Genomic DNA, 26,172 nt, shown 5'->3' on the forward strand with positions numbered 1-26,172 from the left:
TATGGGGCCTGCCGGAGCCCTGTGGCCCCAGGGAGGGGCTCCAGTGTCTTTTCTGTGGAGTAGCAAGTCCCGGTGAGCCTCGGTGGGCAAAGCCTGCCTGAGGGGCCCACACTGCACTCCCCCCGGGCAGGAGCTGTGCCTGCAGCTGGAGTCCTCGCAGGCCCTGGCGGCCAGGCTCCGGGAGCAGCTGTCCCAGTGCCGGCGGGAGCTGCGGGCCTCGAAGCAGGAGCGGGCTCGGGAGCAGGCTCGGGAGCAAGAGGCCCTTCGGGGCCAGCTGGAGGCCCAGGGGCTGGAGGAGCAGCAGTGCCGGGCGTCCTTCAAGCTCCAGGGGAGGTAACAGAGTGAAGGGGCTGCCCGGCCTTGCACAGGGAGTGTGGGACCCTGAGGGCCCAGGACTGCTGTCAGGACAGCACTCTGGAGCAGAAGGGGCCCCCGGCGGGGAGGGGTCTTTCCTTCCAGCAGAGTTCCGTGGGCACCAGGTGAGCAGGAGCCGGGGTGGGACCCGTCCACCAGTGAGGCCCTGTGTGCTTCAGCGGCTGCGTCTGCCCACACGGTCTCGGGGTTGGCATCCACCCGGCCCCGGCTGCCCACCAAGGCATGCTGTGCACCTCGAATGTGTCCAGGGCTGCCCCAACTCTGCCCCCTTCACCCCCAGGGAGAAGGCTGCTCTGGAGATGATGGTGGAGGAGCCGAGAGGGAAGGCAGGCGCTGCAGATGCGGAGAAGCGGGGGCTGGGGGCGGAGGCCTCGGAGCTGCAGAGAAGCCTCATGCTGCCAGAGGAGAAGAGGGAGGAGCTGGCTCTGTGGAGGGGGCGGAGCGGCAGGGCCCTGGAGACCAGGTGTGCTGGAGACCAGGCAGCGGCTGCGGGGGGCAGGGTCACTCCCTCAAGAGAGACCCCTCGCTGCCACCCTGAGCCTTGGGCCTGCTTCTGCAGTCTCATCTCAGAGTGCGGGGCAGCCCTAATGGGGCGGGGGCTCTCCAGGCTCCTTTCTGTCTGCACCATCCTCCAGACCCAGACCCCCACTCCCACTGGCCCAGTGCCCCACCAGGGGCACCCACCCTGTGGGCCCAGCAGATGTGGGGCCCCATTCCCCTCCACCGAGGCACCTGTGCCTCCTCCACCCCAGAAACGAAGCTGGAAGCCAAGGGCTCCCTGCGTCTCTGGTCCTCCCGGGAACCCCATGCTCCTCCTGGGCTCCCTGGGCTTGGAGGGAGTCACAGACAGTCTCCTCCCTGAAATGTCACTGCTCACCCTGAGAGACCCCCCGCCCTCTGGTCTGGGGCCTCAGTCAAGGCCGCCTGCAGCAGCTGGAAGAGAAGGTCTCCAGGCTCAGAGAGGAGCTGGCTTCAGCCCGGGAGGCACTGAGCGTGGCACAGCTCCAGCGGGACGTTGTGGAGAGTGAGAGGGAGGCCCTGCACAGCGCCCTGGCCAGGGTACGCTCTGCCCCCCGCCCCCTCCCATCTGCCCCCCATCCTGCCCCCTCCCATCTGCCCCGCCATCCCCCCTCCCATCTGCCCCTCCACCCCCTCCCATCTGCCCCGCCACCCCCCTCCCATCTGCCCCCTACCCTCCCATCTTCCCCCCACCCCCTCCCATCTGCCCCGCCACCCCCCTCCCATCTGCCCCCACCCTCCCATCTTCCCCCCACCCCCTCCCGTCTGCCCCCCATCCTGCCCCCTCCCATCTGCCCCGCTATCCCCCTCCCATCTGCTCCCACTCCCCCTCCCATCTGCCCCTCCACCCCCTCCCATCTGCCCCCTACCCTCCCATCTGCCCCCCCACCCCCTCCCATCTGCCCCCCACCGCCCTCTCATCCGCCCCCCCCCACCCCGCCCTCCCATCTGTTCCCACCCACCCTGGCCTCACTGACCTGGCCTCTCACTCTCTGTCTCCTGCCTGCCGGGACCCTCAGCCCATCACCAGAGCTCCCAAAGTCACTGAAGTTCTCTCTGTCCCCACCAGCAGGCAGTGGCCTGGCCTGGCTGCTCTCAACCCTGCTGGCCATGCCTGCTTCTTTGTGGCCTCTCCCCAGCCCACCAGCCACATCCTCTGGCTGGAGCCTCAGTGCCTGGAGCCACCAGTGGCCCTGAGACCTCCCCACTGTGGGGACCTTCCCACCATGCCTGCTCAGGAGTGCTGGCTGGCACACCGCATGGCTCAGGGCTCACTCCTTCCCCAGCAGCAGCAGACCTGCCCTGGAAGCTGAAGGTCTCTCCCTGGTACCCCTCCCTGCCCCAGGCCGAGTGCAGTAATGCTGACCTGGAGCTTCTCGTGAGGCGGCTGAAGTCAGAGGGAGTGCAGCAAAGGGACTCCCTGGCTGCAATGGCCACCCTGATGGATGGGCTGGCTCGGGACAAAAGTGTGCTGAACCACCTGACCCTCCAGGTGAGACAAGGGCCAGGGTGGGGCCTCGCCAGGGCGGGTTTCCGGGTGGCTGTGGGTCTCCAGCCCTGGGCCTTCCTTCCATCCTCCCAGATCACTCCCTCTCCTGGGCCAAGGTTTTGGGGACGAGGAGCCTGGCTGGCCCTGACCAGGCCAGAGGGAGGGAGGACAGTGTGCCTGGGGCAGGCCTTGGGGGTGGCTGCAGGGCCCGAGGGCGTGGGGGCTGGATGCAGAGGCCCTGACCCCTGGTGGTAGCTGGAGCAGGAGCGGGACCAGCTGCGGGAGCAGCAGAAGGCTCTGGAGCAGGAGCAGGCCCGGGCCAGGGAGCAGCTGGCAAAGGCGGAGCAGCAGCTGGCGCTGGAGCAGGCGGGGCGCAGGGGCCTGGAGCAGCGGCAGGAGCAGCTGGAGAGCCAGGCAGCCTTGCTGGGGCGAGAGAAGGCCCAGCTCCAGGAGCAGGTGGTCCAGGTGAGGATGTCTGCAGGGCGGGCTGCTGCCGTCTGGGACGCGGCTGGGTCGTGGGTCCTGCCTAAGCTACTTCTGGGAGTCAGGTAGGCTCAGGATGCCCACACCAGCTCTTTCTGTCTTGGTAACGGCCAGGCCCAGTGCTGGCCTCCCCGTGAGGATGGGGGCAGGGAGAGGGTATGCAGAGAAGATTGCCATCTCCGTCCCACCCCTTGGCAGGGGAGCCGGGCGTCAGGCTAGTGACTTCTGCACGCCAGCCCCTCAGAGAGCTTTGTCTTTGCTGCCTGTTTCTTCCCGGGCCACATCCACACAGCTGAGCTCTGTGACTGCACATTCATCCCTGCCTTCATGCATTCGTTCCCAATGCTCCGTCTTTTGTTGAGGAAGCTCAGCTCAGTGGAGAAAGAAACAGACTTGTTTGCTCCGATCCTGCCTCATTCATCCATGCAGAAACCCCGCCAGAGGGAGGGAGGCTTTCAAGCCACCAAGGCTCAGATTCCGTGGCCCCGTTACAGGCAGCACAGCTCAGCTCTCTTTCCATTTTCTGTCTTGAGCTTTTCGGGGTCATCTTCTTCCTCCTTTGCTGTTGAAGTATCGTTGGCATTTAATAAGTCAGTGCACAGTGTTAGTGAGTTTGACAATTGTGCAAACCCGTGTAGCCACCAAGATCAAGATGTAGAACACTTTTGTCAGCCCAGCAGGTTCCCCATGTCCCTTCAGCCACTGCCCAAAGCCCCCGGTCCCCGCCCAGGTGGCCTCTGCTCTGACGTGCTGCGCCATGGGCTGGATGCACCTGCTTTAGAGCTCCTTATAAATGGCGTGCATCGCTAGCTCTTTCTTTTTTTTTTTTTTTTTTTTTTTTACGAGATGGAGTTTTGCTCTTGTTACCCAGGCTGGAGTGCAGTGGCACGATCTTGGCTCACCGCAACCTCCGCCTCCTGGGTTCAGGCAATTCTCCTGCCTCAGCCTCCTGAGTAGCTGGGATTACAGGCACGTGCCACTGTGCCCAGCTGATTTTTTGTATTTTTAATAGAGACGGGCTTTCACCATGTTGACCAGGATGGTCTCAATCTCTTGACCTCGTGATCCACCCGCCTCGGCCTCCCAAAGTGCTGGGATTACAGGCGTGAGCCACTGCGCCTGGCCTAGCTCTTTCTTCTTACCTGCATAGATATGTTCCTTGGGGTGAGTAAAGCACATTTGCTTTCTCATCCACCGGGTACTGGACATTTGCACTGTCCAGCAACGATGTTTCCAGTACATCTTGTCCTGCCCACAAGGTCCTTCCTTGGTCCTGCCCACAAGGGGTACTTGTACCTATCACTGGGACCAGCAGCCGGGTGATGTGAACGCTCTGCCTGAGCCCTGCCTGCAGAGAGCATAGTGGCTTCAGCCTAGGACTCATGGTGCATTATGTGACACACTGCTGATACGGCTCGGATTTGTGTCCTCACCCAAATCTCATGTCAGATTGGAGGAGGGGCCTGGTGGGAGGTGAGTCGTTCATGGGGGCAGATTTCTCCCTTGCTGTTTTCTTAATGGTGAGTGAGTTCTCACGAAATCTGAGGGTTTAAAAGTGTGTGGCCTTCTCCCTCCACCCTCTCCTGCCTCCCTCCGTGTGAAGAGGGGCCTGCTTCTCCCTCCACCCTCTCCTGCCTCCCTCCGTGTGAAGAGGGGCCTGCTTCTCCCTCCACCCTCTCCTGCCTCCGTGTGAAGAGGGGCCTGCTTCTCCCTCCACCCTCTCCTGCCTCTGTGTGAAGAGGGGCCTGCTTCTCCCTCCACCCTCTCCTGCCTCCCTCCGTGTGAAGAGGGGCCTGCTTCTCCCTTCACCCTCTCCTGCCTCCCTCCGTGTGAAGAGGGGCCTGCTTCTCCCTCCACCCTCTCCTGCCTCCGTGTGAAGAGGGGCCTGTTCTCCCTTCACCTTCTGCCATAATTGTAAGTGTCCTGAGGTCTCCCAGTCACACTTTCTGCTAAGCCTGCGAACTGTGAGGCTATTAAACGTCTTCTTAATAAATTGCCAGTCTCAGGTAGTTCTTATAGCAGGGTGAGAAAAGACTGATACACCTGGGGACTTCTTAAAATGCAGATACTCATGCCTCACACAAGACTGACACACTGAATCACAGACTCTGCGGCAGGGTCCAGAAGTCTGGATTTTCATCAGCCCCCCAGGGGATTCTGCTGCACACTGGTGTGAGAACCAGACTGTATGTACGACGTGAGAACGAAGGTCCATTATTTTTCATACTGATTTCCAGTTTTTTCTGCGCCATTTCTTAAAGTCTCTCCTTTGATTCTTGAATAACTCTGGCAACTCGAAAATGAATTGATGATGTAAGTGGGATTTGTTGATCTGTGCGAATCAATCTGTTCATGCTTTCATCAAAACCATACTGTCTTGATGACAATCGCCTTTCAGTAAGTCTCGAAATTGAGCAGTGTACACGCATCCGCCTTGGCCTTTCCCAGGATTGTTCTGGCTGTTCCAAGTCCTATGTGTAGGCACATGCATTTTAAAGTCATCGTGTCCATTTCTCCTTCCCTCCCCTGCAAAAAAGCCTTCCAGTACTTCGATTAAAATTGTTTAGAATTCACAGATCAGCTTGAGGAAATTGGACATCTTAAATACCGTGACCATTATATCCATCAATATGGTATACCTCTCTATGGCTTTACCTTCTCTCAGCCATGTTTGTAGTTTTCAATGTAGAGGTTTCTTGCACGTCTTTGATTAGGTTAATTCTAGGTCTTATAGCATGAGTTATATCATCGTTTTAATGTCATTTTCCTATTGTTCATTGTTACTATACAGAAATACAATTTCATGCATTTATTTTGAGTCATGCGATCTTGACACATTTACTTACAAGTACTAAGGTTGTATGTTTATATGATGGTTCATCTGTAACAAGCTTTACTTTTTTTCTCATCTGAATGCCTTTTATTTCTTCCTCTTGTCTTCTTGCGCTAAGACCTGCAGAGAGAAGTTGAATGTAAGTGGTGAGAATGGGCCGTACTTCCGCCCAACGCAATCACAGGGAAAGAATCTGATGTTTCACCGTGAAATATGATGGTATCTGCGGGCTCCTCATAAATGCTCTTTTTCAGAGTCAGGAAGTTTCCTTTCACTCCTGTGCTGAGTTTTAAATTATAAATGGGTCCTGGATTCTGCTCAATGTTTTTTTCTGGAACTCCTAAGAGGATGACATCCTTGTTCTCCTTACGTTGTTAATGGAGTGAATTATGTACATAATTAGATTTAGATGTTAACTTGCAGACCCACGAGAGCCCTGCTTTGTCATGAGTTACTATCCATTTTATATATTTTTATTCAACTTGTAATGTTTTGTTAAAGATTTTTGCAGCTATATTTCTGAGGAATATTTCTGTCATTTTCTTTCCCTGGAAGCATCAGATTAGGAATCGGGGTCGTGCTGGGCTCCTAAAATACACTGGGAAGTAGTTTCTCTTCCTCTTTTCCTGAAAGTGTTTGTGTAACATTGGTATTACTTATTTCCTAAACATTTGACAGAATTCGCTGATGAAATAATGTGAATCTGGAGTTTTCTTTGTGAGAAAGTATTTGATAATGGATTCGATTTCTTTAGCGGACATATAATCTGTTCCAACTTCTCATCAGGTTTTATGTCTGTTTCCTAATCTGCATCCTGATAATTTTTCATGTTGTGTTTTTATTATCAGTCAGTTCAAATGATTTCCTCTTTTCCCATGTGATTTCTTTGCCCCATGGATTATTTAGACATAAATTCCCTGACGTCGAAATAGGATCTTCTAAATGTCTAAATTGTTATCAATTTCTCATGTAATTTCATCATGGCCAGAGGATACACTCCATATTATCTGAATGGATTTAAATGCGTTATGTCCCAGTCTATTGTCTCTGTTGAACATGTCGAAAGAACGTGTATGATGCTATTGCTGAGTGGGTTGTTCTATAAATATCCATTAAATCAAGCTGCTTAATAGTGTTGTTGAAATCTTCTACGTCCTGACTGGGTTACATGTGTGGATTTGTTTCTCTGATTGGTCGTTTCTGTCTCTTTGCTGCGTCAGTTAGTGAGAGGAGGGCATTAACGTCTCTGCCTCTGGCTGTGGAGCTTCTGCTTCTTCCGCAGCTCCCCCGAGTTTGTCCCCATAGCCACTTTTTGCTGCGCGTGTTTTGAATTTCTGTTATTAGGTGTATGTATACTTAGTATTGCATGTCTTCATCAGCAATGGGCTTTTTATCGTTACAAAACATCCGCTCTTACCTCTGCTAATACTCTTTTTGATACAGTGTACACTGCCCAGGTGATGGATACACCAGAATCTCAGACATCACCACTAAAGACCTTATCCGCGTAACCACCACCTGCTCCCCAAAAACCTACTGAAATCAACAAATAAAACATTTAACAAATAAAATGTGTGTCAGAAGCATATTGTCGGGTGTAGTCCTCATCTTTACTCTGATGACTTTCATCTTTAATGAGAGTGGTCGTCAGGCCACATACACTCACCGTAGCTGTTAATGTCCTTTATGCACACCTTGGTATGTACCATCTATTTGTCTCACATTTTACACATATTTTCGCATTCTTCCTCTCCGGCGTCCTCCCAGGTTAGCTGCGTGTTTCTTTACTTTCCCACGTCATGTTCTCTATGGGCTGTTTTTAGCTACATTCCTTTTTGTTAGTTTTAGTGATTACTCTAAAACTATGATAGGCACAGTGTATATTCAAATAGTATATTACTTCACAAACAATGTGAGGCCTTGGCAGCAACACACTCCATTTGTCCCTTGCTGCGATTTTAATGTGTCCCCTCCAAAATGTAGGTGTTGAAACTTAGTGACCAATTGTGAGAGTATTAAGAGGTGGGACATCTAAGAGGCGATTAGTCCATGAGGGTTCCACGCTCATCGATGAGATTAAAGCTTTTACAAAAGAGGCTTCATGCATCATCCGTGACTCAGTTTCCCTCTGCCTTTCACCATGTGACGCTGCAGCGTTCTTCTCAGCCAGAAAACACAGCATCAAGGCACAGCCTTGGAAGCACAGAGCGGCCCTTGCAGACGACTGCACCTGCCAGCACCTTGATTTTGGGCTTCCCAGTCTCCAGAACTGTGGGAAGATTAATTAATAAGTTTCCGTACTTTACAAATCACCCGGTCTCGGGGGTTTTGTTACAGCAGCGCACATTTACTAAGACATTTCCCCCTCCTGTTTGCTCTTGTTGCTGTATATTTCATTTCCGTATGTGTTGTTATAAACCCTAATATTACTTTACTGATATTTTTGCTTTTTAAATGGTCATTTTAACCATTCACACACACACACACTCATCTTCTCACAAACATTTCAGTCATTCGGTAACATTCTGCATCGTCTGGAGCACGTTCTTATTTATTTATTTATTTATTTTGAGACGGAGTTTCGCTCTTGTTACCCAGGCTGGAGTGCAATGGCGCGATCTCGGCTCACCGCAACCTCCGCCTCCTGGGTTCAGGCAATTCTCCTGCCTCAGCCTCCTGAGTAGCTGGGATTACAGACACGCACCACCATGCCCAGCTAATTTTTTGTATTTTTAGTAGAGACGGGGTTTCACCATGTTGACCAGGATGGTCTCGATCTCTTGACCTCATGATCCACCTGCCTCAGCCTCCCAAAGTGCTGGGATTACAGCCAGTACGTTCATTGTTTTGTTTTGTTTTGAATTTTTTTGTTTTTATTATGCTTAATACTTTTTGGTTGAATGACAGACTTTGTGCTTTTGTAGATATAATTCATAGAGATCACGTAAGGCTTTGAATGATATAAGCTTCCTCCAGAGGGAATCTGCTTTTGACTCTGGGAAATCAGAATCGGGATAAATCGCCTTTATCCGGCGCAGGACTCAGCTGCTTCGTAACGGTATTTCCGACTTTTGTGAGGAGTCGTCTATTTCTGGCCTGTCCCAGGGTGTAATATAACTCCCCTGTGTCCCTCATTGTAAAGCTCAGGTGTTAACCAGGGGTCCTGTTTGTTAGCCCTAAACTCCAGGTTTCGTTTTCTCAATTCTACAAGACTTTCAAAAGTCCTATCTGATTTCCCAGACTCTCAGCTGCTATTTTTTTTGTTCAGATTCTTCGTCTCCTGGTCCTTTACTACTTATGAATCATTAAAAAAATATATACTTTGTTAAAAAGTGGTGCAATTTATTTTATTTTCTGAGACAGAGTCTTGCTCTGTTGCCCAGGCTGGAATGCAGTGGCACGATCATGGCTCACTGCAGCCTCGACCTTCTGGGCTCAAGTGATCCTCCCACGTCAGCCTCCTGAGTAGCTGGGGCTACAGGCATGCATGACCATGCCCAGCTAATTTTTGTATTTTTTGTAGAAATGGGGATTTGCTGTGTTGCCCAGGCTGGTCTCAAACTGCTGGGTTCAAGTGATCCACCTGCCTCAGCCTCCCAAAGTGCTGGGATTATGGGCGTGAGCCACCGCACCCAGCCAGCAGTACTGTTTTTTAAAATCCCAGTTTAGAATCTCAGGTTTACCTCGAGGCACTTCCTTTTCTCTGATATCCTTCTTCTCATCCCTGGCACTTTGGTATCTCTGAACTCTATGCCTCGTCTCTTCAGTCTCATAAGCCTGCTGGCATCTGAAGCCGCATTCCCAGTCTTTTAGCTAAAGCTTTACTCATTTCCTTCAGTGGAGTCTCGCTCTGTCGCTCAGGCTGGAGTGCAACGGTGCAATCTCGGCTCACCGCAACCTCCACCTCCCGGGTTCAAGCAGTTCTCCTGCCTCAGCCTCCTAATTAGGTAGCTGGGACTACAGGCACACGCCACCACACCTGGGTAATTTTTGTATTTTCAGTAGAGATGGGGTTTTGCCATGTTTTCCAGGCTGGTCTCAAACTCCCAAGCTCAGGTGATCTGCGCACCTCGGCCTCCCTACGTGCTGGGATTACAGGTGTGAGCCACTGTGCCCGGCCTAAAGCTTCGCTCTTGGATCCTGAGGCTCTGCACCCTGCGTCACTTGGGACTTGGCAGATACCTCAAAGGGGAAATCTGTTGTATTCACAGAATTTCAGGTTCACGTTAATGCATTTCTCTCTGTAACCTGGACCCCTGGGACCTGCCCGTCTTTGCATCTGTCTAATGCTTTTAAACAGATTGTTGTACGGCTTTTCTAGTTGCTTTAGGTGGGAGGGCTGGTCTCCAACAACCTACCTCAACATTATCAGAAGCAGCAAGTCCTGATTTTACTTTTGAAGAATATTCTCACTGGGTGTAGAAACTAAAAGAGCCATTCTTTTCTTTCAGAAATGTCAGGGGTTGATTCCACTGTCTTCTGCCTCCATCACTGCTGTGTGGAAATCACATGTCAGTCTTGTCAGTCTCACAGCTGTGTGTGTTTTTCCCTTTGTTTTTTTAAAGACATTTTTCTTTATCTTTACTATTCAGAAGCTCTACTAAGTTGCATGTATGTGACATTTTCCTTTTAATTTATCCTTTTTTGGGATTATAGCCACTTTAAGTCTGTGGCTAGATGTATTTTATTAGATTGGAAAAGTTTTGGCCTGTATCTGTTCAAATATGCCCCCTGATCTCTTCTGAGACTAATTCCACACAGGGCGTGCACTTCTAGATTGGCCTACGTCTATGACACCCCTTTGTGTATTTTCCAGCCTTCTTTCTCTTTATGACTGAGTCTGAATACATTCCATTGTCTGCCTTCCAGGTTATCAGCCCCTCCCTCCTTTCTGTCTAGTCTGCCCTCATCTATGAGTTCCTTTACTTTCGGTTACTGTATTTTAAGTTGTGCATTTTATATTTAGGGTCCAGTTCTGTTGCTGAACTCTGCATCTTGCTGTCCATCTTCTTGAACGTATCAGTCAGCTGTTTTAAAGTTAGTGTCTGATAACTCCAGTATCTGGAAACCAGGGTGGGAGGCTCCGTATCTATCTTCTGCTCTTATCTGTGGGTTTCAGTCATGTGGTCCTGTCTCCGGATATGACAGGTCTTGATCAAATAGTCAATCTTATATAGAATAAGTTAGAGAAATAATTTGAGGCTCTTGATGATGCTATTCTTCTTCCAGAAATAATTTACTTTTTATGTTGTTTTTGTTTGCTTTTCTGGGGGGCAGAGGGGAGAAAGAAGTCTCACTCTGTCACCCAGGCTGGAGTACAGTGGCATGACCTTGGCTCACCATAACCTCTGCCTCCTGGGTTTAAGTGATTCTCCTGCCTCAGCCTCCTGAATAGCTGGGATTACAGGCATGTGTCATCATGCCTGGCTATATTTTTATATTTTTAGTAGAGATGGGGTTTCACCATGTTAGCCAGGCTGGTCTTGAACTCCTGACCTCAAGTGATCTGCCCACCTTGGCCTCCCAAAGTGCTGGGATTACAGGCCTGAGCCCCCCACCCGGCCAGGACTTTCTTTTGACCCTGGCAGGCAGTGAAGGTAGGTCACTGCCATCCAATCAGTGATTGGCACTATTCACAGCTGAGCTGCAGGGTCGAGGAAGGTTGGTCCATTTCTGATTCTCCACTGCTAGGGTCGCCCCTTTCTGTGAAAACAACTTGATGTCTTGTGATACTTATCAGGGCCTGTTTGCTTTGGTTGCTCTGAACCCTGATTTTTGTCCCCCTCAGGCCATGGCACTGCCAGAAGCTCTTCTTGGCATCTCAATGTTTCAGCCCAAACTTCTTTTTTTTTTTTTTTTGAGACAGAGTTTTACTCTTGTTGCCCAGGCTGGAGTGCAATGGCGTGAACTTGGCTCCACAACCTCCGCCCTGCCTCAGCCTCCCTAGGAGCTGGGATCACAGGCATGCGCCACCACCCCTGGCAAACTTTGTATTTATAGTAGAGATGGGGTTTCTCCATGTTGGTCGGGCCAGTCTTGAACTCTTGACTTCAGGTGATCCACCCACCTTGGCCTCCCAAAGTGCTGCAATTCCAGGCATGAGCACCCGGCTTAACCCAAACTCTTAAATCAGCAAATGCCTTGAGGAAAGAGGAGACACCGAAGGCTGGGCGAGCTCCTGGGCCTCCTTCTCTCCAGGATCTCAGCTCCTTCAGCCCCAGCTGTCTCTTCATCCGGGGTCTCTTACATATTCTTGTGATCCATTCTGCCGAGGTTTTTAGGACATTCTTGGTGGAAGGCTTGGTCTGCAGTGCTCTGGTTCTGTTACCTTCCAGCGCCATCTCTATGCAACGCTTCCTGCCCCTGGACACTGAAGGACAGACAAATGGTGCCACGTAGATTGACAGTTGGCTCCTACCTGGGGGTGCCCAGTTCAGTAGGCATCAGGGTGCCTGAGTGGATGCCCCTCTACTGTAAAAACATTCGTGTGCTTCTGAGGTCCAACATGCCTCATGTTCACCCACGTTTTTCACTTTCACCCACATGCCACGCTGCACAAAAGCGCTTCTTCTGCAGTTCTTCCTTCCCCTCAGGAGGGCCACGCCCACCCAGCCGACTGTCCCCTTCCCGCCTCCCCTAGGTCACCTGCCAGAAACAGGCCCTGGAGGAGCAGCTGGCTCAGAGCCTGCAGGACCAGGAGGCCCAGATGGACACTCTGCAGCAAGCCCTACGGGAGGGTGCTCTGTCCGAGGAGCGGGCCCAGCTGCTGGCCCAGCGGGAGGCCTTGGAGAGGCAGGGCCGGCTCGCAGCTGAAGAGGCAGCTGATCTCAGGTACGCGTGCAAGGACCTGCCAGTCAGGCCACGTCCCGCGTGCCCTTGCCCTCCGAGAGCCTGCAGTGTGGCAGGGTACGGAGGCACTCACAGCATCGCATGGGACCAGGAGTGTGTGCAGGTGAGCAGGGCTGCAGTGAGAGGCCGGCACAGAGCCTTTGGGTTTGGGGAGGGCATCTAGAAGGAGTCAACCCAGTGAAGGAAGTGGGGCCTTCCTGAAAGAGGTGGTGGCAAGTGCAGGAAACCCAGCTCAGACCAGTGGAAGGCAGCTGTGGACTGTCTTGCCCACAGAGCTGAGGAGTTCGGGGTGAAGCCAGCTTCAGGCATGGCTGGATTCAGGCACTCCCACAGTGCCCTCGGAATCCTGCCTCTCCTTCTCTGAGCACAGCTTGATTCTGAGAGGATCTCATTCCCAGGCAGGCTCACTCTGAGAGGCGGCAAGATGGCCAGCAGCCACCCAGGGGTCCCCCTTCTAGCAGACGCAGAGCACCCTTCCCCCCAACAAGGCCTGAGAGCTGCTGCTGCCATAGGCCACCCTGGGCTGCCGGACATCCCTGCACCAATCCCGGGAGCCGGCATCACAGGGCTGATCCCAGGCTTGGGCAGCAAGGAGCAGGGTCAGCCCAGCGACCATGAGGTGGAGTGTGGGGGGGGTGGGCGGGGTGAGCCCAGAGGGCCTCAGGGCAGCTCCTGGGAGTTGGGACGGGCACCCCCAGGCAAGAACAGGATGTGAGCAGGCTGCTGCCTGGTGATCGGAGTCCTGCAGCCTCTGCAGAAACCCACTAGCTGGTGGCTTCTGCACCTCATGGGCAGCGCTAGGAGTTTTTGTGGAAAAGATTTCCTCCTGGAATTCCAGAGCCTGGGAGGCATGGGAAACCTTGCAGTCAGGGATCCTTGAGCTTCTTCACAGACAAACCTTTTCTCCAAATGAAGGCTTGCGCCTTCGGGAAGGAAAACAGAGGGAGGGTTCCTGCCCATGCTCCATCCTGAGCCCTGGGGGCCCCAAGGACCAGGGGTGGGGGCCCCGTTCCTGCCAGCAGGGTCTGCCACCCAGAACACAGGCCCTGGCCAGAGCCCTCCACCGCCTGAATCCCGCCCCGACAGCTGCTCCTACCTCAGCCCTGCCACTGACCCAGGGCCCCTACACAGGGCAGCCCTGCAGGCCTCAGCGTCACAGGCCACCATCAGGGCGTCCTGATGGCCAGCTGAGCCTCTGGTGACAGAGGGGCTTGTCCTGAAGGCACCTCTTCCCCGACACACTCTGTGTGTCTACAACTGGCCCAGGGGACCGGAGAGTGCAGACGCTGCCATGTTGCTGAGCTCTCGGGTAACACTGGGGACCATCCAGTGGGGGAAGTCCTGCCGTGGCCCCCCGTTTCTGAGGAGACCTCCCCACAGTCGGCTTTATGAAGGGGCTCCACTCTCAGCATCCCCAGGCCCTGACAGCCTTCAGCAGAGGGACCTGCTCCCTTCTGTACCGTGCCTCACTGCCTCTCCAAGGCCTCCCTCCCTTCATGGGGTCCTGGCCCGACTGTCAGCCAGCAAGATGGACCCAGGTCCCCCCAGGCCACATCCCAAGCAGCCCCAGCCTGCTAAGAGCACCCTAGCGGGGGCCAGGCCTCCAATCCAGGGGTTCACAGGGGGAGCCCCTAGACTTGCCCCTGGGTCCCCATAGAGACAGAAGCTGGGCACAAGCACAGGTCCCCAGGCTTCAGGCAAAGACGTCCCATGCCTGAGTGGTAGAGGCCACATCCCCTACAGGAGGCCAGGCGGGCCTCTAGGAGGAGGGGTTTCTAGGCTGATTGAAGGGAGGGTTTCCCACATGCAGAAGAGGGAAGAGCTGCCGGGTGAAGCAAGCACTCAAGCCCAGGAGTGTGGAGCTGCCAGGGTCCCCGTGGCCCACGGCCAGCCCCACAGCCTCTGTCTGGGGTTGAGCACCTCCCGAACGAGTTCCTGTGGGTGTCCATGCTCACGTCTGCGGTGTGTTTGTACCTGCTGCTCCGTGCACGCACCTCCCGTTACTTGTTTCTGTGGGCGTCCGTGCTCACGTCTGCGGTGTGTTTGTACACGCTGCTCCGTGCACGCACCTCCCGTTACGTGTTTCTGTGGGCGTCCGTGCTTACGTCTGTGGCGTTTGTACGCGCTGCTCCGTGCACGCACCTCCCGTTACGTGTTTCTGTGGGCGTCCGTGCTCACGTCTGTGGCGTGTTTGTAAACACTGCTCTGTGCACGCACCTCCCGTTACGTGTTTCTGTGGGCGTCCGTGCGCACGTCTGCGGTGTGTTTGTACCTGCTGCTCCATGCACACACCTCCCGTTACGTGTTTCTGTGGGCGTCCGTGCTCACGTCTGCGGTGTTTGTACACGCTGCTCCGTGCACGCACCTCCCGTTACGTGTTTCTGTGGGAGTCCGTGCTCACGTCTGTGGCGTGTTTGTAAACACTGCTCTGTGCACGCACCTCCCGTTACGTGTTTCTGTGGGCGTCCGTGCTCACGTCTGCAGTGTGTTTGTACCTGCTGCTCCGTGCACGCACCTCCTGTTACGTGTTTCTGTGGGCGTCCGTGCTCACGTCTGCGGTGTGTTTGTACCTGCTGCTCCGTGCACGCACCTCCTGTTACGTGTTTCTGTGGGCGTCCGTGCTCACGTCTGCGGTGTGTTTGTACCTGCTGCTCCGTGCACGCACCTCCCGTTACGTGTTTCTGTGGGCATCCGTGCTCACGTCTGCGGTGTGTTTGTACACGCTGCTCTGTGCACGCACCTCCCGTTACGTGTTTCTGTGGGCGTCCGTGCTCACGTCTGCGGTGTGTTTGTACACGCTGCTCCGTGCACGCACCTCCCGTTACGTGTTTCTGTGGGCGTCCGTGCTCACGTCTGTGGTGTGTTTGTACACGCTGCTCCGTGCACGCACCTCCCGTTACGTGTTCCCGTGGGCGTCCGTGCTCACGTCTGCGGTGTTTGTACACGCTGCTCTGTGCACGCACCTCCTGTTACGTGTTCCCGTGGGTGTCCGTGCTCACGTCTGCGGTGTTTGTACACGCTGCTCTGTGCACTGCTTTGTTCACTGATGAACACCCAGCACAGGGCAGCGAACGGTGACGACGAAACCTGCTGCCAACAGCTGGATCCCTGATGAACTGACTGTTAGAAATGTGGGGTCTTTGTCACCCTCGCCTCCCGGGACTGGGCACTGCTGTGTGGTGGCGCTGGCACTCTGGGTACAAAGGCAGCAAGCAGGCTTTCCACACGAAGGAATCACACCACACTTGGGGGTCTAATGCGAGGGTGGCTCTCTGGAGTGACTTTTCATGGCATGAGAATAGGAGACAGTTTCCTCATCCTTGTTAACAGCCTACGGTGCCCCAGAGACAAGATGCACCATCATGTCTAGAACATTCTTCCACTTATTTGCATTTCAGCTGAGCCTCAGTAACACCCATGTAGAGCTATTGCGAGCATTTTGTGGGCAGGATCTTGGGGATGATGGGCGTTGCTTGCTGCTCCTTTGCAGGGCAGAGAGGGACTCCCTGGAGAGAAGCCTCCTCGAGGCCCAGCAGCTGGCCGCACAGCTGCAGGAGCAGCTGGAGGAGGAGGCCCGGAGTGCAGGACTCGCGCGGCAGGCCTTGCAAGGTGCTCCAAGGGCGGCTCCCCCAGCCCCTTCCCCGAAAGTCAGCCATGGAGGGGCCCCTGGAGTGGAGCTCAGTCCCTACACATGCTGCGCCCCCTCTCAGGAGCCCACAGGGGCACAAACAAGGGCCTGGAGCTCATGTGACTGAGCACATTGGGCCACCCCAGCCCATGAGGGGCAGCAACACCCTGCCCAGGCTGCAGCTGGCACCGGCCTGAGGCTGGGCACTGTGCTGTGGCTGCAGGGTCAGCGTGTAGCCTTCATCTGCAACCCTGGACCCTGGGCCCTGCGCAGCCCACCCTGCCATGCGCTGGCCACCCACTTCTGGAGGCCAGCCACTGTCACCCCCAAGGCTGTCACTCCCTAGGGGGTTCCAAAGGGTTCAGGGGTCCCCATGCCAGGCCCTGGCACACCATACCCATCACCCCACAGTGGAAATGAAGCAGCTACAAAGTGACTGGGAGGTCCAGGAGATGAAGCTGCGGCAGGACATGGGGCAGCTCCAGCGACAGGTGGCACAGCAGGAGCGGGAGGCACAGCTGGCCCTGGAGAGCCAGGCGTCGGCCCACCGTGACGCCCTGGCACAGCTCCAACGGGAGAAGGTCTGCTTCCCGCCCACCAGTATCTTCCTAGAAGGCTACCAGTTCCCAGGGAATGGCAGGCCCTTGGGAGGAGGGGGCCCTTGGAGACCAAGCTCAGAGGCGGAGGTGCCCGGCCAGGGAAGGTCGGGCAAGGGCCTGCTAACTCTTTATAGTTCAAATGGGCATCCAGGGCCTTCCCTGTGGGGCCCTCACACTGGGCTTGGATTTGTATTTGGGGCGGGCCTCCCTCATGGCAAAAGCTGGATGGACTGTTGGCTGGTCTGGTGCAGTGTGAAGCGTGAGGGCTGACAGGGGCCCCACACCCATTAGAGCAGTCCCGCAGGTCACAGGCTTCTGGAGGCCTGGTTTGATATGTCTTTACACTCCTTCATGGCAAGTGCACTGCAGAGACTCAGGAATGGTTTACATACTGATAGATCAATGTGGGATGGCAGGTGCTGAGACCCAGAGAGGCCCTCCCTGCTCCGGTGACCCTGGGGGAAGATGGGGAGGGTGCATCTGGCTGGACTGGACAGCCTCTGGGGACCGTCAGTCCTGGCGTCCCCCCGGCCAGGTCTCAATCAGGAGCACAGACACCTGCTGGACCCATCCCTTTACCTTGCCCAGGAGACCCTGAGTCTGTCCCTGGCAGAGGAGAAGGAGGTAGCCAGATGCCAGCTGGAGCAGGAGAAGGAGCTGGTGGCAAAAAGTGCAGCTGAGAGGGAGGCTCTGAAGGAGGAAATTCAGAGCCTGAAGCAGGAGCGGGATGAGAGCCTTCTCCAAATGGAGCACAAGATGCAACAGGTGATGGCGGGGCTGGGGTGGCAGGGCTGCTCACACCCGCTGCACCTGCTGTCTCTGACCCAGTACAAGGGCTGCATGGCACTACACCTCAGGCAGGTGCAGCCTTTCCAGGTCACTGCTATTGTAGCTTTGTTCTTCCACAGCAGTCACAGGTGACAGATGTCCACCCACCTACCCATCCACCCACCCACCCATTCATCCATCCACCCATCCATCCACCTATCTGTCCATCCATCCATCCATCCGTCCATCTTTCCACTCATCCACTCATCCACCCACCTACCCATCCATCCCTCCATCTGTCCCTTCATCCACCCACCCATCCACCATCCATCCACCCATCCACCCACTTACCAGTTCATCCATCCGTCTGCCCATCCATTCATGCATCCAACCACCCACCCATTCATCCACCCACCCACCCATCCAACCACCCACCCATCCAACCACCCACCCATCCAACCACCCACCCATTCATCCACCCACCCACCCGTCCATCCACCCACCCACCTGTTCATCCACCCATCCACCTCTCCATCCATCCCTGCATCTGTCCATCCACCCACCCACCCATTCATCTACGCCCTTGGCTGTCCCTCCATGCACTTGTCACCATCCACCCACTCACTCGAAGATCCATTCTTTCCATGCATTTAGCTGTCCACCCAGATACATGGCCGTGCATCCACCTTCCTAGTTGTCCGTCCACACCTCACCACCCAGGCGACCATCCATCAGTTCATTTGACCATCCATGCATCCGTTCACTTAACATCCCTTCATCTGTCCACAAACTCAGCTGTCAATCCACGCATCCAACCATCTATCCATGTGTCTATCCATCCATCACATGATCCACCAGCCAGCTGGTCATCCAGTCATCCATCCGTGTATCCAACTCGACCACCAAGCCAAGCACGCAACTACCAGCCACACGTCTGGCCATCCTCCCATCCCAACAGCCGTTGAGACTCAGCCGCTGGCCCTGTAAAAGTTCCCCTGAGTCTAGGCTGTTCCCACGTATCATGCCAAAATTCACTGTAGGTGAAAGCAATGGGCATATGGACATGTCCACATGTGTGTCACATGGGGTGATAAAGACTAAAAGATTTGGTACAAATTACAGGCCGGGTGCTGTGGCTCACACCTGTAATCTCAGTACTTTTGGAGGCTAAAGTAGGTGGATCACTTGAGGTTAAGAGTTCAAAACTAGCCTGGTCAACATGCTGAAACCTGGTATCTACTAAAAATACAAAAAATTAGCCGGGCATGGTGGAGGGCACATGTAATCCCAGCTATTCAGAAGGCTGAGGCAGGAATAACCTGAACCTAAGAGATGAGGTCACAGTGAGCTGAGATCCCTCCACTGCACTGCAGCCTGGGTGACAGAGAGTCCATCTCAGAAAAACAAAACAAAAAATTACAAACTTCAGGAGGAGTAGCTGACATAGCCAAGATTTATTGTCAGGCTCTGCATTTAAGTTTGATTCTTGTGACACTCTGAGGCGCATGCTCTAATTATCCCTATGTGACTGGTAAGAAAGCTAAGGTCCACAGACGAAGGCCCTGCCAGGCTGTGCAGTGCACCTGCCGGGCACCGAGGTCTGTGCTCCTAACTGCCCCCGCCTCTGCATCCTTAGATGGAGGAAGGGAAGGCCTCAAGGAGGAACAGTGGTGCTGGGTGGAGAGGACGTGGGCATTGGCAGGTGTCTGGGATGGCTGCGTGTGAGCGGAAGCAGCGAGAGGTGTGCAGTGGAGCTGGGATAGGGCTCGGCGCCAGCGTCAGACGATAGGAAGCCAGCGGATGTTCTGGGGCAGGAGGATATGATAGGAGTTGGCGGGAAAGAGTCTGGGGCCAGGAGGCTGGGGAGAGGCTGGGCAGGGTCCATGGGAGAGAGGCTGAGAGCCAGGCGAAGGAGGAGAAAGGTGAGTTCGAAGGCCCTTGGGAGTTGGTGCTATTATTCCCATTGGATACCTGAGGAAAGAGCCTCCAGGGGAAGCAACACATCTGGGGAGGTGGGTGGCCCGTCAAGGCCCCCACGCAGCCCCTGACTCCCATCCGAGACCAACCTCGGGGCAACGTGGCCTGTTCTCCTGTGACTATGATCCCAGCTTCCCAGTGAGGGGATCTCCGTCAAACAGGAGTGCAGGCCGGGCACAGTGGCTCACTCCTGCAATCCCAGCACCTTGGGAGGCCAAGGCCGGTGGATCACCTGAGGTCAGGAGTTCAAGACCAGCCTGGCCAACATGGCAAAACTCTGTCTCTATTTTAAAAATATATAAAAATTAGCCAGGCATGGTGGCAGGTGCCAGTAGTCCCAGCTACTCAGGAGGCTGAGGCAGGAGAATGGCTTGAACCCAGGAGGCAGAGGTTGCAGTGAGCTGAGATTGCACCACTGCACTCCAGCCTGGGTGACAGAGCGAGACTCCATCTCAAAAAAAAAACAGGAGCACAGGCCAAAAGCGCAGACAGACGCTGTGTGCTAGTGCCCCCGCCCGGGACCCATAGCAGACCCACAATAAGGGCACCCCAGGGGCACAGCACAGACGACCTGGCCTGTGGGGCCCTTGCCAGGGCAAGAAGTGGGATTTCCTGGGGCCTCTGCTCCGCCAGCTGCCCTTTATTCCAGGAGGCCTGAGTAGAGAAATTGAGCAGAGAAGTGGGGCTGGGGGGCCCAGCGGGAAACTCCCCCACGCTTCCCTGAGGAACCTGTGACGACCCAGTCACAAAACAGTCTTGGGGAATCTTATTTCTCTAAGGAAGGAAGGAATTATCTGTGGAGCAAGAGCCGAAGACCTGGAGCAGCTGGCCCAGGGGCCGTCTCCACTGCACCAGAGTGACGCTGGCTCACACCTGTTTGCAAAGGGAAGTCCTCACCCTAGAGAATACACGCTTCCACATTTGATCAAGTTTTAGCCAAAATTCTAACAAATATTCCTTTGCTGTGTGCCTGGTAATGAGGGCAACAGGAGGGAGAGAGAGGGCCCCACCCTCACAGACCTGAGTCCAGCAAGGGCAGATTCCTAACAGCCAACAGACCTCCAGCCGAGCAAAACAAGCAGGGCCTGGAGGGAGGGAGGGAGGGGAGCAAGGGGGGCACTGGTTTTAAAGTTGTTTAGAACATAAAAGCCCTTTGATGAAGAGTCCCCAGCTCCTGCCCCGTTCACCAGGCCAAGATGAAGAGTCCCAGCTCCTGTCCCCTCACCAGGCCTAGATGAAGAGTCCCAGCTCCTGTCCCCTCACCAGGCCGAGATGAAGGGTCCCAGCTCCTGCCCCTCGCCAGGCGACTATGAAGGGTCCCCAGCTCCTGCCCCCCTCACCAGGCCGAGATGAAGGGTCCCAGCTCCTGTCCCCTCACCAGGCCTAGATGAAGGGTCCCAGCTCCTGTTCCCTCACCAGGCCGAGATGAAGGGTCCCAGCTCCTGCCCCTCGCCAGGCGACTATGAAGGGTCCCCAGCTCCTGCCCCCCTCACCAGGCCGAGATGAAGGGTCCCAGCTCCTGCCCCATCACCAGGCCGAGATGAAGATTCCCAGCTCCTGTCCCCTCACCAGGCCGTGTTGAAGGGTCCCAGCTCCATTCCCCCTCACCAGGCCATGATGAAGGGTCTCAGCTCCTGTCCCCCTCACCAGGCCGAGATGAAGGGTCCCAGATCCTGTCCCCCTCACCAGGCCGAGATGAAGGGTCCCAGATCCTGTCCCCCTCACCAGGCCGAGATGAAGGGTCCCAGCTCCTGCCCCATCACCAGGCCATGATGAAGGGTCTCAGCTCCTGTCCCCCTCACCAGGCCGAGATGAAGGGTCCCAGCTCCTGCTCCATCACCAGGCCACTCAGGGAACAGCCGTCCTTTATGTCTGATTCCTCTGTAACATTCCACGCAATTCTGACCCAGAAAGAGTGCAGACCCACAGGGCGCGGTCCCCAGGAGGAGGTGCTCTCACAGACACCAACCACGAGTCCAGGGACCTCCGGGTCACCCACACTTCTGACCAACTGACTGCAAGGTTGGGGGTGCCCACGATCCTCTCAGGTTCAGTCAGTCACCAGAACGACTCAGCGAACTCAGGAAAGCCTCTTGTTACTCTCGAGTTTCATTATCAGGTATGGAAGTCAGGACCCGCCAGAAGAGGGGACACGCAGGAAAGGCACAGGCACGTGGCAGGCAAGGTGCGGGCACGTGGCAGACTTGGGCGGCTGCACCTCCCTGTGGAGCCAGCCCAGCACCCCCCAGCGTGCTCAGCAACCAGGAGTTTCCACCGCGCTTTGGCTCCTGAGTTTTTACTGAGATTTCACCGTGTAGCATGACTGGGGAGTGGTGGTTATGTCACTGAAGCCCCTTCCCTGACTGCTGGGAGGTTAGGCTGATATCCCGTGGCTCAAAGCCCTAACCCTCTGATAAGGGTCTTTCAGCAGACAGCCCCATCCCAAAACTCAGTGGGAGCCCACCCGAGTCACCTCATTAGCATACCTCAGCTGTGGTCCCTGGCTGCCAGGAATAGCAGACAGACACACCCCACCTTTGGGAAACCCAGGCTATAGAAGCTTCCTCCGAGTGTGCATCTGACAGGCATTGCTTCCACAGCCTCGTCCACGGGGCAAGGTGCCACCCTTGGAGCTGAGGGTGTCTCGCTCACATGCATCTCCCACCCCATCAGGGAGATGGAGCATTTTCAGGCTTTTCAGTTCCTTCTCTGCACAGCGGCAAGTGTGGCCTAGAGGGGTGGGGGTGGCTCACGAAGGCCCCCAAACTGCATGGGAAAGGGCAGGATGCTGGACAGGCCAAGGAGGGGAGGACACCCCAGGGACGTGGCCAAGCACAGACACAGAGGCAGGACGATGTCAGACAGAGAGGGTGGGCGCTAGGGCGTGAAGGGGCCCAGGACCCAGGCTGCCTCTGTGGCGCCACCTGTCCTCCCCAGGCAGGGATGTGGAGACATGCCGTGTCCCGGGCAGCCCTGTGCTCAGCCTCTCCTTCCTTACAGGGGCCTGATCCTTCCCCAGGCCTCCCCAGCCTTCTCACAAGCACACCCTGTCCTGTTCAGGCCCTGTCCCTGAAAGACGCAGAGCGGAGCCTTCTGAGCAAGGAGCTCTCCAGGGCCAGGAGGGCGCTGGAGCAGGCACAGCAGGAGGCACAGAGCCAGCAGGAGCACGCACAGGTGAGCCCATGCCGCCCGGCCACGTGCACAGCCGAGCAGGTGCCGAGACCCCAGAGGCCACCCCTCCTGCCTAGCCCCAGTGGCATGACCCTCTCTATCCCTCCCTTCCTGCGCCTCAGTTTCCCCTGGGTGCCTTTAGGACTCCTGGTGGGAGGGACACTCTAGGCAGGAAAGGCCTGAGTGAACCAAAGCTGTGGGCACCAGGCTTCACCCGGCCCAGTTCTCCCTTAGCCTCGAACTGGCAGGGGCCAGAGCGGGGAGGCCTGGCCCAGCTGGGGCTGCACACAGAAAAGCGCAGCCGGGGATACGAGGACCAGCCTCGGGGAACTCACTGGACAGACAGATCCTACCAAAGGAGAAACTTTGGGACCGAGGCAGCGGGCCCCGCACCCGAGGACACTCTCGGCAGGAAAGGGCACCCACGTTGAGTCCTAAGTAGGCCCAGGAGAGAGGCTGGACACCTCCCAGCAAATAGCCACCCATCCTCAGCCAGTGAACAGAGGCCCTCATGTGCACAAAGGCTGCTGCAGGCAACAAGCAGGGGTCACCTGGGACCCCTCTGGAGCCCAAGTCTAGGGGGCTGGGCAGGCAGCAGCAAATAGGGCTCTGGGCAGGAGGACTGTAGGGAGGAGGGCTCTGGGGAGGAGGACTAGGGAGGAGGGCTGTAGGGAAGAGGACTCTGGGGAGGAGGGCTGTAGGGAGGAGGGCTCTGGGGAGGAGGACTCTGGGGAGGAGGACTCAGGAGGAGGGCTATAGGGAGGAGGACTCTGGGGAGGAGGGCTGCAGGGCGGAGAACTCTGGAGGAGGACTGTAGGGAGGAGGACTCTGGAGAAGTCGGGAGGAGGGTGATAGGGAGGAGGACTCTGGAGGAGGACTCGGGATGAGGGTTGTAGGGAGGAGGACTCTGGAGGAGGGCTCTGGGGAGAGGGTTGTAGGGAAGAGGGCTCTGGGGAGGAGGGCTGTAAGGAGGAGGACTCTAGGATGAGGACTCTGGGAAGGAGGGGTATGGGGAGGGAGCCTCTGGGGAGGAGGGCTGTAGGGAGGAGGACTCTGGGGAGGAAGACTGTAGGGAGGAGGACTCGGGAGGAGGACTCTGGAGGAGGACTCTGGAGAGGAGGGCTATAGGGAGGAGGACTCTGGGGAGGAAGACTCTAGGGAGGAGGGCTCTGGGGAGGAAGGCTCTGGGGAGGAGGACTCTGGGGAGGTGGACTCTGGAGAGGAGGGCTGTAGGGAGGAGGACTCGGGGGAGGAAGACTCTAGGGAGGAGGGCTCTGGGGAGGAAGGCTCTGGGGAGGAGGACTCTGGGGAGGTGGACTCTGGAGAGGAGGGCTGTAGGGAGGAGGACTCGGGGGAGGAAGACTCTAGGGAGGAGGGCTCTGGGGAGGAAGGCTCTGGGGAGGAGGACTCTGGGGAGGTGGACTCTGGAGAGGAGGGCTGTAGGGAGGAGGACTCGGGGGAGGAAGACTCTAGGGAGGAGGGCTCTGGGGAGGAAGGCTCTGGGGAGGAGGACTCTGGGGAGGTGGACTCTGGAGAGGAGGGCTGTAGGGAGGAGGACTCGGGGGAGGAAGACTCTAGGGAGGAGGGCTCTGGGGAGGAAGGCTCTGGGGAGGAGGACTCTGGGGAGGTGGACTCTGGAGAGGAGGGCTGTAGGGAGGAGGACTCGGGGGAGGAAGACTCTAGGGAGGAGGGCTCTGGGGAGGAAGGCTCTGGGGAGGAGGACTCTGGGGAGGTGGGCTCTGGGGAGGAGGGCTGTAGGGAGGAGGACTCTGGGGAGGAGGGATGTAGGGAAGAGGACTCAGGAGGAGGGCTGTAGGGAGGAGGACTCTGGAGGAGGGCTCTGGGGAGGAGGGCTGTAGGGAGGAGAACTCTGGGGAGGTGGACTCTGGAGAGGGGAGGTCTGAGGAGGGAGGCTCTGGGGAGGGAAGTTCTGGGGATGAGGACTCTGGGGAGGTGGACTCTGGAGAGGAGGGCTGTAGGGAGGAGGACTCTGGGGAGGAGGGCTGTAGGGAAGAGTACTCAGGAGGAGGACTCTGGAGGTGGACTCTGGGGAGGAGGACTCTGAGGAGGAGGGCTGTAGGGAAGAGGACTCAGGAGGAGGGCTGTAGGGAGGAGGACTCTGGAGGAGGGCTCTGGGGAGGAGGGCTGTAGGAAGGAGGACTCTTGGGAGGAAGACTGTAAGGAGGAAGACTCTGGGGAGGAGGACTCTGGAAAGGAGGGCCGTAGAGAGGAGGGCTCTGGGGAGGAGAACTCTGGGATGAGGACTCTGGGGAGGGGAGGTCTGAGGAGGGAGGCTCTGGGGAGGGAAGTTCTGGGGATGAGGACTCTGGAGGTGGACTCTGGGGAGGAGGACTCTGAGGAGGAGGGCTGTAGGGAAGAGGACTCAGGAGGAGGGCTGTAGGGATGAGGACTCTGGAGGAGGGCTCTGGGGAGGAGGGCTGTAGGGAGGAGAACTCTGGGGAGATGGACTCTGGAGAGGAGGGCTGTAGAGAGGAGGGAGGCTCTGGGTAGGGAAGTTCTGGGGATGAGGACTCTGGGAGGAGGACTCAGGCCTGGGCAAGGCTGGGCACCCACTGTTGCTTGTAGAACACCAAGGCTTCAGCCCATCTGTGACATGGCACCAGGTCCCACATGGGAGATGAAGAGAGTGGGAAGGGCTCATAGGGAGTGACCAGAGCCCAGTGACAGTCATGGGTGGGGACCTGGCTCATAGGTGGGGGGGGGTGGGTGGAGAGAGCCCACCGAAAAGGCATGGATGGGGGCCCGGATCACAGCGGCGAGAGGCCAGATCCCAGGATTGGACATGGATGGGGGATCCTCAGCAGGGCCTCCAAGGCCCAGGGAGTTCGAGGAGGGGCTGTCTGTGTGGGGTCAGGACTGCTGTCCTGGGTGGCAGGGGACAGGCCCTGAACGGACACAGGTGAGAGGTGCCCTGGGCAGGGAGGGAATGGGCTGGAGGCACCAGATCCAGCTTCTCTCTTGCGAGGAGCTGGTGGGATCGAGGGCGAGGCTGACTGCCGACCCCAGCTCTGGCAGCTCCCTGCCCTTGGTGACTGCACACACCCTGTTAGCTGGGTCCACACCGGCCTCCTGCCTCCGTCCTTCCCGCTCCCAGGTGTTTGGTGATGAGGCCATCATTCTGGTGCTTGTTGGCTTATTTTAAATTCGGGCGATCCTTTTCCTCCAAGTCCCTGGCAAGGACGCAGGGTTAGATACCTACCCAACTGGTGTTGAATGCATGGCGCAGGGGGGCAGAGAACAGACACAGGCCGTGATGCCAGGCCCGGGACGAAGGCCCCTTCTGTGCCCGTCCTGAACGGGAACCCTTCTCCCTGGCTGCACGGAAGCAAGAGCAGGCCGCCTGGTGGGGGCCGGGGCACCCAAGAAGCAGAGCCTTGGGAGATGCTCAGCGACTCGGAGCCAGGATGGAGGGCTTGTGCCGGGTCCCCAGGTGGCCCCCGGGGCGCTGTGCAGAGGGAGC

The 26,172-nt window shown here is 56.4% G+C and overlaps 1 protein-coding gene across 1 annotated transcript in view; it reads left to right on the top strand.

The window, feature by feature from the left end:
• Positions 1–26,172, top strand: part of CROCC2 (ciliary rootlet coiled-coil, rootletin family member 2) — a 79,959-nt gene that overhangs the window by 25,076 nt on the left and 28,711 nt on the right. Inside the window, exons 10-19 of the mRNA XM_078329010.1 lie at positions 131–333; positions 656–838; positions 1,290–1,434; positions 2,240–2,386; positions 2,639–2,848; positions 12,340–12,530; positions 16,039–16,157; positions 16,588–16,757; positions 17,364–17,540; positions 22,581–22,694. Coding sequence (XP_078185136.1) covers positions 131–333; positions 656–838; positions 1,290–1,434; positions 2,240–2,386; positions 2,639–2,848; positions 12,340–12,530; positions 16,039–16,157; positions 16,588–16,757; positions 17,364–17,540; positions 22,581–22,694 — 1,659 coding nt within the window. The remainder of the gene's footprint in view (positions 1–130; positions 334–655; positions 839–1,289; positions 1,435–2,239; positions 2,387–2,638; positions 2,849–12,339; positions 12,531–16,038; positions 16,158–16,587; positions 16,758–17,363; positions 17,541–22,580; positions 22,695–26,172) is intronic.

The sequence above is a fragment of the Callithrix jacchus genome, chromosome 6 (genome assembly GCF_049354715.1).
Source record: "Callithrix jacchus isolate 240 chromosome 6, calJac240_pri, whole genome shotgun sequence".
NCBI classification, from domain to species: Eukaryota; Metazoa; Chordata; class Mammalia; order Primates; family Cebidae; genus Callithrix; species Callithrix jacchus.